Genomic DNA, 14,414 nt, shown 5'->3' on the forward strand with positions numbered 1-14,414 from the left:
GAAAGAGTTGTGGGAGGAGGAGTAGATGAGTAGTAAAAACAAAGAAGACCCAGTGTGTAATTTCTCAGAAAAGAAACAATTAAGGGAAAAAATTAGTCAAAAGAGTAAATTTCTCTCAAAGTAACTGGAGTTAATTATAATAAATTGTGTGTGTTGCATTCAGTGAATTTATTATATCCTTGACCTTTGTATATCTTTCTCTTCCAATAATAACAGGGCCCAGCAAGCATGATGGCCTACTTGCTTGTTTCTGGGCTATTCCTAACTCGAATTAGAAGACCCATTGGTAAGATGACAATAACTGAGCAAAAGCTTGAAGGAGAGTATAGATACGTTAATTCTCGGCTCATCACAAACAGGTGTGTACAAATGTATTAAATGTATTTGGCTGTACTAAAAATTCCTTTGTATGGATATTGAAGTCCTGTAAGCTGACTCCAGAAAGTCTAGTAACACTGTTACTGAAATTATGTCTGTGTGTATTTACTTCTTTTGAAAATATACATTATGAAGGATATGGGTTTTATAAAGTAGTAATCCTCTACGTTTCTAACCCTGTTTCTTGTTAACTGTTTAGTATCCCTGATTTACCTCTTCATGTCTTCTATTGACTAACTTTCTGTTGACTTCACTTTAAGCAAAGTCAGAAAACAATTTAAATTCAAATTTACTTCTTCAAAGAAAATTTTGTCTCAATTTATCCACAGATGTTTTTTGTTTGAGACTGTATTTGGAATACTCAAAGTTAATTCAGTCTCACTGCATGTGTCTCTACCTATTTTCCAGACAGTTTAAAAATCCAAAGAAGGAAGAAGTATTGGGTGTTAGAGCCAGCCTGACTAGTTTCAAAAGCTACCTTCTCCACTTATCAGTTATATATGACTTTTGGCAAGTTATTTATAGCCTCACTTTTCTTACTTATGCTAGGTAGATAATACAGGGTTGTCATGAGGATTAAATATGAAATATATATAAAGCTTCCAGCACTGTTTTTAATATGTAGCAAGTGCTCAATACATTTTCTCGCATATTGATGATCTGTCAACCTTAAGTCATCTTGAGGGTCCTAATATTTATTTATTACCCTGTTGGCATTACAAAATTATTTAGGAAATTATTATTTTAACAGTTCCCTCTTCCTTTACTTCCTTGGATTGCTAAAATAGTACCAGTTCTAAATAGGGTTTTTGTGCTGTAGGGAGACAGAAGAATAGAAGGTTGTGTAGAGAGGTGATCTGCCAAGTGAATGAAAGATGGTATCAGCTAGGATGCTTTCCATTGCAAGAAACAGAAAACCCTGACTCAGGTGGCTCCAACAATAAAGACATTTACTACTGACATAAAAACTCTTAAAGATAGAGCAGTTCCAGGCACAGCATGATTGGGGTGTCTGGGTCTTCTCTTGGCTCTGTCCTCCTCTGTATGTTACCCTTTTCCTCTGGCTAGTTCTTTTTGTGATCGCAAGATGGCAAAAGCAGTTTTAGATCTCACCAGCCCTCCTCCCCTGCAAAAAGTCCAGAAACAAAAACAGACCATTTCTGCTGTCTCTTTAAGAGAGCAAGGAAACTTTGCCAGAAGCCCCACAACAGACTTTCTTTCACATCTCATTGGCCAGAATTATCACTAAAGCAATTACAGCAAAGTGATTGGCTTAGACCATTGGGAACTCTTCCCCTGTGGATGGAGTTGAGGCCACTCCTCAACCATTTGGATGCATAGAAAAGGATAGAGAACTTTAAGAAAATTGGGGTTCTCTTAGGAAGAAGGACATGGAAGGGAATAAATGTTGGGTAGGCAGTTGTCAGTATTCTGGGATGTTCTGTTCTTTCAGGTTTTAGGTTTAGGCTGAAACGTTCAGGAGAAGTAGAATTATCACCTCATCTTTCTCCACTGACTTAAATGTGCGGAGGAGGTAAAAGGAAGTAAGAAAAGAAATTATAGGTATAGAATTGTGTTAAACTGGGATTCTGATACCCTGGCGCCCTGTATTATTGTGTAACGGGAATTGTGAAAGGCAGGTCAAACAGGAAGCAACTTTATGGAAAGTTAATTTTGCTTGAATGGGTTGAAGTAGGGGCTACCTTGTTTTTATGATGGAAAAAAATACAGGTACATTTTGGACTAAAATATACAACTCACATAAATTTTTAAGGGAAAAAAGAGACTTTAAAGAAATATTGTGTGTTTATTAAGAGCTGTTTTAACTGTGCCTTCTAGATGCCTATGTAAATCTTTACTTTCCTCTGCTGTAAGAGGTACTTTGCTGGGAGAGTTTACATTATACTGAATAGAGTGGAAAACTAGACTTTAGTGTCAGATACGAGTTATAATTTCAGCTATTTGACCTGCAAACTCCATGACTTCTGCAAATTTAGTTAACTGTATTTAACCTTTCTTCATCCATAAAATGACCCTTTTTTCCTAGTTAAGATCCTTGTGGCCCCTGTGTACCCATTCAGATCAGCTCAAAGAAAGAGGAGTTGCGAGGCTATGCTGGGGTTCCGAGAATAAGAACAACTGTTCAGCTAGGCCTCCTGGGAGCTGGCACTGTGAGGCGGGCAGGACTGAGTTTGCTTTTCTGTCTTTCAAAGGCTGTATGTCATGGCATCGCTACCTTATTTTTTTTCTAACTGTTGTTTTCTCCTCTCCCTTCTGGTTAGATCTGTACTCAGTTTGTAGTAATGGCTGCCCTAGTCCTGCCTTCCTATATGTCATGGCAATTTCCTTCTTACTTCTTATTTCTTATTATATTTCTTATTTCTTTATTCACATTTCTGAGAATTAACCCAGCACATCTTTTCCAGCCAGGCTATATGTGGCATATGCAACATATGTCAGTAGTGCAGTCTGTGATCCAGTCAGGTGTGTATTCCTGTGCTCTGATCAGTTGAGCTAGGTAGAGATAGTGGCTTGAGATGTACCCAATAAGCTCATAGTCACAAAATGTCCAGTTGTATACAAATATTCAGTCATTAAATACGGTATTTCAGTTATTTTTCAGGCTTAGGTAACATTAAAATTAATTGCTAAATTATTTTCTTTAATAGTGAAGAAATTGCCTTTTACAATGGAAATAAAAGAGAAAAGCAGACAATCCACTCAGTCTTCCAAAAACTGGTAAGATAACATGTTGGAGGCTCATGTGTTTATGGAAAAAAGATTGGGGGCCTTTGTCAAGATACATACATATACCTTTAATCTTTAAAATATTTATTTTTAAAATAACTAACTGTGAAGAATTTTTATACTGTGTTTTCCTAAAAACTATCAAATCATTGTATTAAGCTGCCCAACTGTAAAAATGGGTAGGTTTTATTAAAATAATTGTACTTTTAAAGCGGTTACTTAGGAGTCTTATTTAGTGATAAATTTAGTGATTATTACAGAGAGAATTTGTTCCTGTAGCATTCGTGGAAATACTGTGAGCACAGTTCAGCAAACATTTTCTGTAATGGGCAAGATAATACATGTATAGTTTAGGCTTTTCAGGCCATATGGTCTCTGCTGCAACTGTTCAGCTCTGCCACTCAAGAGTAGCTATATTCTGTATGTAAATGAATGGATGTGGCTATGTTCTAATAAAACTTTATTTACAAAAATAAGTGACAGGCTGGATTTGAACTGTGGGCCATAGTTTGCTGACCCTTGATTTAGAATATAAACGTTGTTTCTTATGAAAACTATACCTTGGTTTTTATTTACTTGCCACTTGGAAAATTTGAATTTAATTAATTTTATTGATTATTCATTCAAAAGATACGGAGCACCATCTAGGTAGGTGTCTGTGCTTGTCCAGGTGATTAGTGTGATAACAGTGGTGTGTGTGATGGGCCACATCCTCCCTTTAAGGAGCTTACATTTTAGTGGAAGTTTTTGATATTAAATACATATTTGAGGTGATTTTTAAAGGTTAAAGAAGTTATTTTAAATTATTTCAGAAATTGAATTTTTGCCTTTTTTATATTTAACATGACTGAACTTTGATAGTATTCACTGATAAAATGCATTTAAGGTAATGTCCTAGGGGACTGATGTTAACTAGTTCGCTCTTCACATGGCTTGCCCATGCTTATCCTTTAGATTTCAGCCCAAAAGTTAACACCTTTTTGAGGCCTTGTCTTCTCTGATGGCCTCCACCAGTTATTTTCCCATTTTAATGATCTGTTTCCTTAAAAGCGTACATTGTGATTTATAATTATCTTGTTTGTTTACTAGTTTGTCTCTTTCATTAGTATGTGAATTCCATGAGCTCAGGGACCTTGTCTGCTTTATTCATTGTTGTATCTCCAGCATTGAGCTCAGTATGTAACACCTGTCATTCATTGAATACATGTTCTAGCCATTGTTCTTTTACAGAAGATATTAAGAGCAAGCTACCCTGTACTCAGGAAATCCACGTTTTAGTGGGGGAGACAATAAACAAGTAAACAAGTAGACAATAAACAAGTAAACAAGTAAACAAGTAAACAAGTAAACAACTGTAGTGAATTTTGTGACCAAAAATAAAATGGAATAAAGTGGTACAGTATGATGGGGGCTGTTGCCTAGATATTTTAGGTAGGGGATGGCAAGAAGGTCTTTCTTGAAGAGGTGGCATTTTATCAGAAACCCATATGAAGTAAGGGAGTTAGTCACAGAATATAAATATCTAGGAAGACAGTAATCCTGGCAGAGGGAACAGCAGGAGAAAAGCCTTAAGGCAGAAGCATGTTTGAGGAACCAATATTTCTGGAGCTCAGTGAGAAAGAGCAAAGTAGAAGCAGATGAGGTTTAAGATAGAGACCAGTGCCGGATCATGCAGGGCCGTGAGTAATATGATAGATGGAAAAGTCAAGAACATTAAAAATGCAGAATAAAATACATTTTTAGACTTGTAATTTTGAGATAATGCATGCTGAGATTAAAGCTACAGACTCGGGCTGTGCAGCATCATTAGTGCTTGGTTCAAATTGAGTGTAATATAATTCTTAGAGAAAGCACAGACCAGAGGTTTCCAACTAAGGCAAAGCATTGAGTGCTATTTCCAGACAGCTGGTGTTTCACTTAAATTAGCTCATCTTTCTGTTCTTTTTCTTTTGATTATTGATTAATTTTAACATGTATGTATCTGACAGTATTATGAAGACAGTATCATTGTACTGTTACATGCAAGGGACACCACATTGATATTCTTTAAGTAGTTTCCATTCTGTTTGCATAAAAATGGTTTCATGAAGTATTTGTTTGGCAACTGTTCTGTGATCAGCATTGTGCTCAATGAAATGTGATGTATAGTGTAATCAGAGATCACAGGCACTCAGTTAATACTTGTTGAATACAAAAATTAATTAGTTTCTTTTGTCCTCATGATAGATTCATTTTTTTAATATACAGAAAGTATATATATATATATTTTGTTTTTTCTTTCTGCCAGGTGGAGCACCTACATAATTTCATTTTGTTTCGGTTTTCTATGGGCTTCATTGATAGCATAATTGCCAAATGTAAGTATGCTTTAAAAGAGATAGTGGAATGGAAGTTGTGGGAAAAGTGAAGTATTCTTGATGTTTTTAACTGTTTTGTTTCAGATTTTGCCACTGTGGTTGGTTACGTAGTTGTCAGTCGTCCTTTCCTAGATTTGTCTCATCCTCGACATCTCAAAAGCTCACATTCAGAACTTCTGGAGGTAAAGTGGTAGTAGTAGTCATACTCAATTGAAATTTTAAATATAACAATAAAGAAAAGCTAGTTTTAATCTTAGGAATATAAGTGAAAACTAATATTTATTTCTGTGTTAGGATTACTACCAAAGTGGAAGAATGCTTTTGCGAATGTCTCAAGCCCTGGGTCGAATAGTTTTGGCTGGCCGTGAAATGACAAGATTGGCTGGGTAAGTAAGTAAGATTAGTAATAATGAGCAATTGCAGAGAATAATTTTTTTCAAATATGTTATCCTTAATGATTGTGCCCAGTTGAGGTTGAGATAAGGGGCAGTGAAGCCCCATATTTCTTGCTCTTGCAAGCTGGTTTTGATAGAAAATTAGGAAGATTTTTCTTTGATAGTGAACTTTCCATGTTTCCTTAAGATAGCTGTTTGGAGCCTTAAACTAGGTTAGTTGTTCTCAAGCTGTCTGTTCTGTGGACACTGGTATTCAGTAAGCTGGGAAATGTCTAATTGTGGCAGTTTCTCCTTGATTCACAGAAAATTAAGTTAGTGAATAGAATTTTCTCGTTTGAACTTTTTTGTCCCCTACCATACTTTTTTTTCCTTAGGTCTTTGATACCTGGCAACTCAGCAAAAGATAAACAAGGATGAATTTGATTTTAATGAAAAAACTGAAAAGTTACCTTACGGTAGCTGTAGGTCCAGTTGTAAATAGGGTCAGAGTGTCTAGTAAAATTGTTCTTAGACCATCAAATGGAGTTAAGTATTTCAGAATTTCAGGGTCTAATATAAAGGGCTTGGTATAGTGTCAAAAAAACAATAATGTAAAAAACAAAAGCACTGTAAGTTTCAGGTCATCTGAAGAAATTAGATGTCTTTGGATCTTTCCCAGGCCTGTGATTAGTCTGCCTGTTTCCTCTGTTCCTTCTTCTCTACTCCTTTGGCAGTTAAGGTCTTCATGGCAAGATAGAAGTTATAAACTACTATGAGGAGTCTCTGTCTTGAGAATGCTGACATTCTCCCTACTTGTTAATAACTTTCTCATGCCTTTACAGTTCCTAGCATATGGGATGCTTCTGTTCCTTTAGGAAGTTTCCGCTTGTTATTCACAGAATGATCCTGTTTGCTTCTCTGGTTAGAGTGCTTTCTCTTCGACCATGATATCATTCTTCTACTCCTCAACTTCTTGTCATTAGTTTTGATTTCTGTCACCACAGTGATTTCTCTCTGATATTAAGAACACTTCATCTTTTTCCCTCTTCAGAGGAAGAAAGAGGGGAATCCTTCAAATTCTTCCATGTTTGCAGGGAAGTAGTGTGCATTTGGCATATACTTAAAATAAATGATGTCCTCAGAGAGAAAAGCCAGCTTTGTCCAAGGCTTTATAACTCGCTCCAGCAGGAACTCAGGGTCCATGCTTCCTGGACCTAAGGAATGCACTAGCATTAGTCCTTTTATAGTGTTTACTAGAAAATTCCTTAAAATTCTAGTGCCAGAGAACCTTCTTGATTTGCCTATTAATGAAGTGTCTGTTGAGGTGGGATCCTATGAGACCTCTTTTCTTAGCCGCGTGTTCCTGCTCTCCTATTGAAGCATAATAATAAAACGTGTACTAATACTTTATGTTGATGAGATGTCTTTTAAGTTATCTCATTTAAACTAAATGATAAGTTTAGAAACTTCAGTTAGATTTGTATAAAGTAAAAAATATGAACTTAATGTTGTATGTCAATTATATTCAAATAAATAAATAATAAAAATTAAAGATACAGCCTTTGTTTTGTTTTGTTTTGTTTTACGGTGCGTGGGCCTCTCACTGTTGTGGCCTCTCCCGCTGTGGAGCACAGGCTCCGGACACGCAGGCTCTGCAGCATGTGGGATCTTCCCTGACCGGGGCACGAACTCGTGTCCCCTGCATCGGCAGGCAGACTCTCAACCACTGCGCCACCAGAGAAGCCTAAAGATACAGCCTTTGCAGTTTTGATTATGACTTCTTTTTTTCCTCAGCTTTACTGCTCGGATTACAGAATTAATGCAAGTACTAAAGGATTTAAATCAGGGCAAATATGAACGCACCATGGTCTCACAACAGGAAAAAGGTAAATATGAATGCACTAGGTCACATATTATAAATTTTTGCTGACATGACACGATGCTTTAATACTAATTTTTCCATTTAATGTATTGAAGGAGCACAAGGCATTCCCTTGATACCTGGTGTTGGAGAAATCATCAATGCAGATAACATTATAAAGTACGTACAGAAAAGGGTTCTTTAGCACCATAAACATCTGTTAAACTACACAGTAGCCTTTCTCTTTCAGCTATATCGGCTTAGTGTTTAATGTAAAATTATTCTCTTTTTATTAATTTCCTCTATAGATTTGATCATGTTCCTTTAGCAACGCCAAATGGAGATATCTTGATTCGAGACCTTAATTTTGAAGTAAGTTTTTACATGGTTATATAAAAGCTTAAATCATCTTCAAAATGTGAAATGAAGAACTGTTGTCTGAATATTTAACATAATTTTACGGCTTCACTTAGTTTCTGAACCCACAAAATTGCTTTAAAAAGTAAGTCTTTATAAAGGAGGACTGCCTTCGATTAAGGTAGTCATAAGGTACTGTAAATTTCCAGTTATAAGGTAAATAAGTACCAGGGATGTAATGTACAACATGACCAATATAAAAACACTACTGTATGTCATATAGAAAAGTTGTTAAGAGAGTGAACCCTAGGAGTTCTCATCACACACACAAATTTTTTTTCTATTTCATTAATTTTGTATCTGTATGAGATGATGGATGTTCACTAAACTTACTGTGATAATCATTTCATGATGTATGGAAGTCAAATCATTACACTGTACACCTTAAACTTAGTGTTGCATGTCAATGATATCTCAATAAAACTGGAAGAAAAAAATAAAAAGTAAGTCTTTGAAATAGAAATTTATTTTTCTTATTTGACAGGACTTTAAAGTTTCAAATACTACTATCAAAAATCTTTTGCAAATAAAGTCCATCTGAAGAAAGCCATAGAAGATATAGATAATTGGAATCTCCGATGTAAGATGAATATTTAAACATGCAAATATAACATTAGTCTCTTTAAATTAAAATAATTTACCATTTGGTAGTATTTTGATGGTATAGGAGGATCTGTACCTATAAAAACAAAACATAGACTTTCATATTACTGATGAAAACAGTGGAAGAGCAGCACAATAGCGCTGCAGATTGCCACTCACCCAAGACACATAACATCTCGAGCCAAGTGAATTGTGGTGCTGATCGATATAGTTTGTTAACTAAATGGGAATATGGCAGGCCAAATTAAAAAGAGAAAGCAAAAGATGAGAATCATTGTTATTGTATGATTTTATAAGACTCTTGCAGACCTAAGGGTTACTATTTAGGTTATGTGTCTATTGTGACTTTACGAATAGTTCACATCTGAAAATCTTGAAGATTAGTAACAGATGGCTATCATGTGGGCTGTCTCTCCAGTTCCAGGTACCATTACTCTAGAATAACACTGTCCAATAGCACTTTCTGCCATGATGGAAATGTTCTATATCTGCATTGTCCAGTATAGTAGCCACATGTGGATATTGTATTCTTGAAATATGGCTAGTACAGTTGAGGAACTGAATTTTAGATTTTACTTAATTTTAATGAATTTGACCTTAAATAGCCATGTGACTAGTGGCTATTGTATTGGACAGCACAACTCTAGAATTCTCTACATGCTTATGTTTATGGTCCTCTGTAATTTGTGTTGTATATGGAGATTCTTTTCAACTGCTGTTATTGAAGGAATGTTGTCTGATAGTTTATAAAATAAGGAGTATAATTATTGGATTTGTTTTCAAAGTGTTATAATTATGGGTAAGTCTTCAGTTTTTCTACTCTTACTCATGTATATTTATTATGTATGTCTCCACTTTCTTTTTAAGGAACTGTAAAAATGAAAAGTGTTGGTTATGCACAGTACTTTGGACTTATTCAACAATGAGTATTATATATTGTCATGTTTATTTGAAAGCCAGGAAACAAAAAGGGAAGTACAGAAAATGTGAATATAGTTGGTAAATATTTAATGGCACAAGTATTACAGAAGTGTTTTCTCATTTAGCTCCAGGTGCTGCAGTCACAGCTACAGCTCTAGGTGCTGCTTTGCTCCCTTGGCAAAGTAGGTGGCCACCTACAGGGCTTGATTTCAGGAATAAAACAGAGCTCGAAACTCCATCTTTGATAGATTTCCAGTAGCCCCTTTATTGTCACTTTTACCAAGAGGTAAAAGGGCCATGAGATTTCTCCATTGAAGAATCTTCTTAGCCTTTTCTCCTACTTTCCCTCACTTGTGTCTTTACACAGACGTAGAATACGCCAACAGTACGGATGCACACATGGCTTAAGCCTAGTGAGGAGAGATTTGGGATCTGTATGTACAGCCACATGGAATAAATAGATCATGATTATGGTCTGTGATATGCTCACTTTGTCATAGTGTTACCACACTAATGCTGTCCCTTTCATCTTAGTCCAAAGCCTCCCTTCCCTTTAAAGCCTTTATGTTTGAATTTTAGTATACTTCTGGCCAGTCCTGATAGCGTCACTCTTTTAGTCTCAGAAAGGACCTAACTTTTTTGCTCTTATTTTGGTTTCATTTTGGAAAGTCTCATTTTAGTTATCAGTTACACCCCTGCTTGTTTAAGTTTTTTTACTCTGTGACCATGTTCTATATCACTGTTGTCTATTCTGTGATTCTTGTATTGTTTTCTCCTCCACTTGGAGCTGTTTCTTTGACTTCTGTACTTTTGGTCCACTGTTATAAATTCCTCTTCTGTCTCTTTCTGACTTAGGGTATTCTAAGTTAGACTTGGCTTTTTCTCATTTATTTTGTCTTTCTATCATTTTTTTAAACATTGTTTTGTTTTGTTTTTTAATTCAACAAACATCCATCACTTCTTTGTAACATCTGACTGTTTTCTATCCATCTGGCTTACTTGAAAATAAAGATTCCTTTCTCCTGCAAAGAGGCATGATAAAACTGAGACTTGGCCATCACAAATAAATGTGTCCTACTTTATGATCAATTTGCCTTTTGGGTTACCTAATAATCAAATAATGTAAGCTTCTTTGAGATAGGAGTTTTATATCTTATTTCTTTATAAACTCCCTCAGCAATGGCATATTTATATAGACTGGAGAAACCCTAAGAAATAACTACTTGTAGGTTATAATGTGGACATTAAAATTGTACTTTGTAACTTATTAAATTTTTACCTTTTCAGTAAGCGAGCATATTTTAATGTTTAAAGAAGCCTAAGTAAATCTTTGTAAACAGCATACTTTCATGTAATCTCTCTTTTATTTAAATCGTATTTATGTGTAGAATATTTTGATTTTTTTTTTTTTTTTTTTTTGCGGTATGCGGGCCTCTCTCTCCTGTTGCGGAGCACAGGCTCCGGACGCGCAGGTTCAGCGGCCATGGCTCACGGGCCCAGCCGCTTTGCGGCATGTGGGATCTTCCCGGACCGGGGCACGAACCCGTGTCCCCTGCATCGGCAGGCGGACTCTCAACCACTGCGCCACCAGGGAAGCCCTGATGTTTTATTATAGTAAATTCATAGGAAGTAGGATTTATCAAGAAGTGATATTTCTGGGGGAATATTTTTATTGGTAAAGATATGGTGGTTCAAAGCATTCATTGCCCCAGTAAAGCAATCCAGGATCCTCAATAATAGAGTGTTATTGGGACTTCCCTGGTGGTGCAGTGGTTAAGAATCCGCCTGCCAGTGCAGGGGACACTGGTTCCAGCCGTGGTCCGGGAAGATCCCACATGCCGTGGAGCAGCTAAGCCCATGCTCCACAGCTACTGAAGCCTGTGCCTAGAGCCCATGCTCTGCAACAAGAGAAGCCACCACAATGAGAAGCACACCGCAACAAAGAGTAGCCCCCGCTCACCACAACCAGAGAAAGCCCGTGAGCAGCAGTGAAGACCCAACACAGCCAAAAATAAATAAATAAAATAAATTTATATTAAAAAAATTTAAAAATAGAGTGTTATTAAGAACTTAATAACTGGTTTTCAGTGAAAGTTAACCTTGGCTTTTAGTCTTAATTCAACCCAGAAAAAAAAATACATGTTTTTACAAAACTTTAATTTGGAAAAATTATCACTGGCTTACCATGGCTGATGTCATAATTGGAAGTTTTGTCCAACATTATCAAAAGCCACGGAGTAAAGAAGAGTTAATGCTGAGTCTAAGACATTTGTGCATAGAAGAGTACCTAAGGGTTTCAGTAACTCTAGTTACTATTTATACACATCATTACAAACTTGGTTTTTAGGTTTCCTGGCATGTTGCACCAAATAATGTGGAGGGGTATTAGATATCAGTGAAAACCACAATAAGCAGTTAGGTGCAGAAAACAGTACACATGGCTAACATTGCCTAAATAAATTAGAGTGATAGGGAACCATTTAATTAATCGTTCTCTGAACTTTAAGGTGCTCTTTGGGGAAACACTTTTATAGTAGAATACAATTATTATATATAACGTATTACTAGGAATAGTCACTATATTCAATTTTATAGGAAAAAGAAATATGTATTTAGAAGAAGTCCATCAAAATAACTTTAAAATAATTTCTCAGAAAAAAAGACAAATATCTGGAAAAGTCATTCAGAATAGCTCATTCTCTAATACACAACTATTTTGAAGTATACAGTTCAGTGGCATTAAGTACATTTAGTGTGTTGTGCAACCATCACCTCTGTCTTCAGAACTTTTTCATCACAGCAAAGAGAAACTCTGTACCCATTAAACAGTAACTCGTTTCTCCCCACCCCTTAGTCCCTGGTAACCTCTGTTCTACTTTCTGTCTCACTGAATTTGCCTATTCTGGGTACCTCATGTGAATGGAATCATAATATTTGTCCTTTTGTGTCTGGCATATCTCATTTAGCATCATGTCTTCAGGTTCATTCATGTTGTGGCACGTACCAGAATTTCATTCCTTTTAAGGCTGAATAATAATATTCCATTGTATGTATATGCCACATTTTGTTTATTCATTTATCTACTTGGGTTGCTTCCACTTTCGACTATTGTGAATAATGCAGAAGGCTCTGCATTCCATCAGAAAAAGTTCTTTCAGTGGCTTACAGCCCCCTATAGTGTTTACCTGCCGTTACCCTACCACCACCTCTGACCTCTCTGAGCTCATTTCCTACTGCTCTTCCCTCCTGCTCATTCTTCTTCAGCAGAATCCTTTCTGGTTTTTGAATAGGACAGGTACATTCCTGACTCAGCCTTTGTAGCTACTTTTTGTGGGTAGGGTTGGGACTGCAACAGTCCCTCCAGATAAACTTCTGGTTTACTCTTTCTTTCACAGCTTTGCCCAGTTGTCATTTTCAGTGAGGCCTGGCCTGACCACCTTAAAAATGCAACCCACCCCGCCCCACAGTTTTTTTTGTTTTACCTTTATCTGGTTTTTTCCCTGTAGCACTTATTTTCTAACATACTGTTTAATTTACTTATTTATTATGCATGTTCCTTATTGTATATCTCTCCCACTAGAATGTGTACTAGTAAGGGTAAGGATTTTGTTGCGTTTTTTTGTTGTTCTTTGGGTTTCTTTGGTCTCTTTTACTCACTAATGTAGCTGCATTGCCTTGAACAGAGCCAGACACTGAATATTCAATACGTATTCATTGAATTAAAAAATAGAAACCTAAGGCTCAACAGTTTAAAAAGACACTGAGTATTCAATACGTATTTATTGAATTAAAAAATAGGAACCTAAGGCTCAACAGTTTAAAAAAGGCAGGTTCCACAGCCAGGGAAACTCATATCTCTCTTTTGTCTTTTCCTGCTGTGGTACATTGCTGTGTGAGCTACAATTATGACTCAGGTTCTTTGATTCATCACCAGGTTGATTAACTCAGATAAGACCATAAGCTTAGAAATCAACCACTCTTGACATTTTTCATTTAACTTTACGTTGTTGCAGAGCAATTTGGTGGCACTTAAAAATATTTATAATGCATATGTACTTTGATACAATACATAATTTCTAAGAATCTGATCTGTAGAAGTATTTCTCACTAGTGCATCAGTTTGTACTCTCAGAGCTTCATTGCAGTATTATTAAAAGAGCAAGCAAAATGCAGATGACCTAAATATTTAACAAAAGGAGAGTATTTAAATACGTTATGATACATCCTTACTATGGAACACACTGCAGGCATTAAGAGAGGAATGGGGAGAATCTGAATATACTGACCTGAAAGAATATCTGTGATATATTGTTTGTTTGTTTATTTATTTATTTTAAATTTTCTTTTATATTTATACAGCAGGTTCTTATTAGTTATCTCTTTTATACATATTAGTGTATATATGTCAATCCCAATCTCCCATTTCATACCACCACCACCCTGCCCCCCGCCCCTGACCCCCACCTCCATTTCCCTCACCTTGGCGTCCATACGTTTGTTCTCTTCATCTGTGTCTCTATTTCTGCCATGTGAACCGGTTCATCTGCACCATTTTTCTAGATTCCACATATATGCGTTAATATACGATACTTGTTTTTCACTTTCTGACTTACTTCACTCTGTATGACAGTCTCCAGGTCCATCCACATCTCGACAAATGACCCAATTTCGTTCCTTTTTTCTGGCTGAGTAATATTCCATTGTATATATATGTACCACATCTTCTTTATCCATTCGCCTGTTCATGGGCATTTA

The 14,414-nt window shown here is 36.2% G+C and overlaps 1 protein-coding gene across 3 annotated transcripts in view; it reads left to right on the forward strand.

Moving 5' to 3' along the window:
• ABCD3 (ATP binding cassette subfamily D member 3) overlaps window positions 1-14,414 on the forward strand; it is an 86,890-nt gene that overhangs the window by 50,888 nt on the left and 21,588 nt on the right. The window contains exons 9-16 of one of the 3 annotated variants that reach the window (XM_007468110.1): window positions 217-359; window positions 3,048-3,117; window positions 5,414-5,483; window positions 5,568-5,665; window positions 5,778-5,869; window positions 7,652-7,743; window positions 7,835-7,898; window positions 8,027-8,090. In XM_007468110.1, coding sequence (XP_007468172.1) covers window positions 217-359; window positions 3,048-3,117; window positions 5,414-5,483; window positions 5,568-5,665; window positions 5,778-5,869; window positions 7,652-7,743; window positions 7,835-7,898; window positions 8,027-8,090 — 693 coding nt within the window. Of the gene's footprint in view, window positions 1-216; window positions 360-3,047; window positions 3,118-5,413; window positions 5,484-5,567; window positions 5,666-5,777; window positions 5,870-7,651; window positions 7,744-7,825; window positions 7,899-8,026; window positions 8,091-14,414 lie in introns of all 3 variants that reach the window. The other 2 variants (XM_007468111.1, XM_007468112.1) reach the window with 2 other exon arrangements.

This window comes from Lipotes vexillifer, unplaced genomic scaffold, assembly GCF_000442215.2.
Source record: "Lipotes vexillifer unplaced genomic scaffold, Lipotes_vexillifer_v1.1 scaffold905, whole genome shotgun sequence".
In the NCBI taxonomy this organism is placed as follows: domain Eukaryota; kingdom Metazoa; phylum Chordata; class Mammalia; order Artiodactyla; family Lipotidae; genus Lipotes; species Lipotes vexillifer.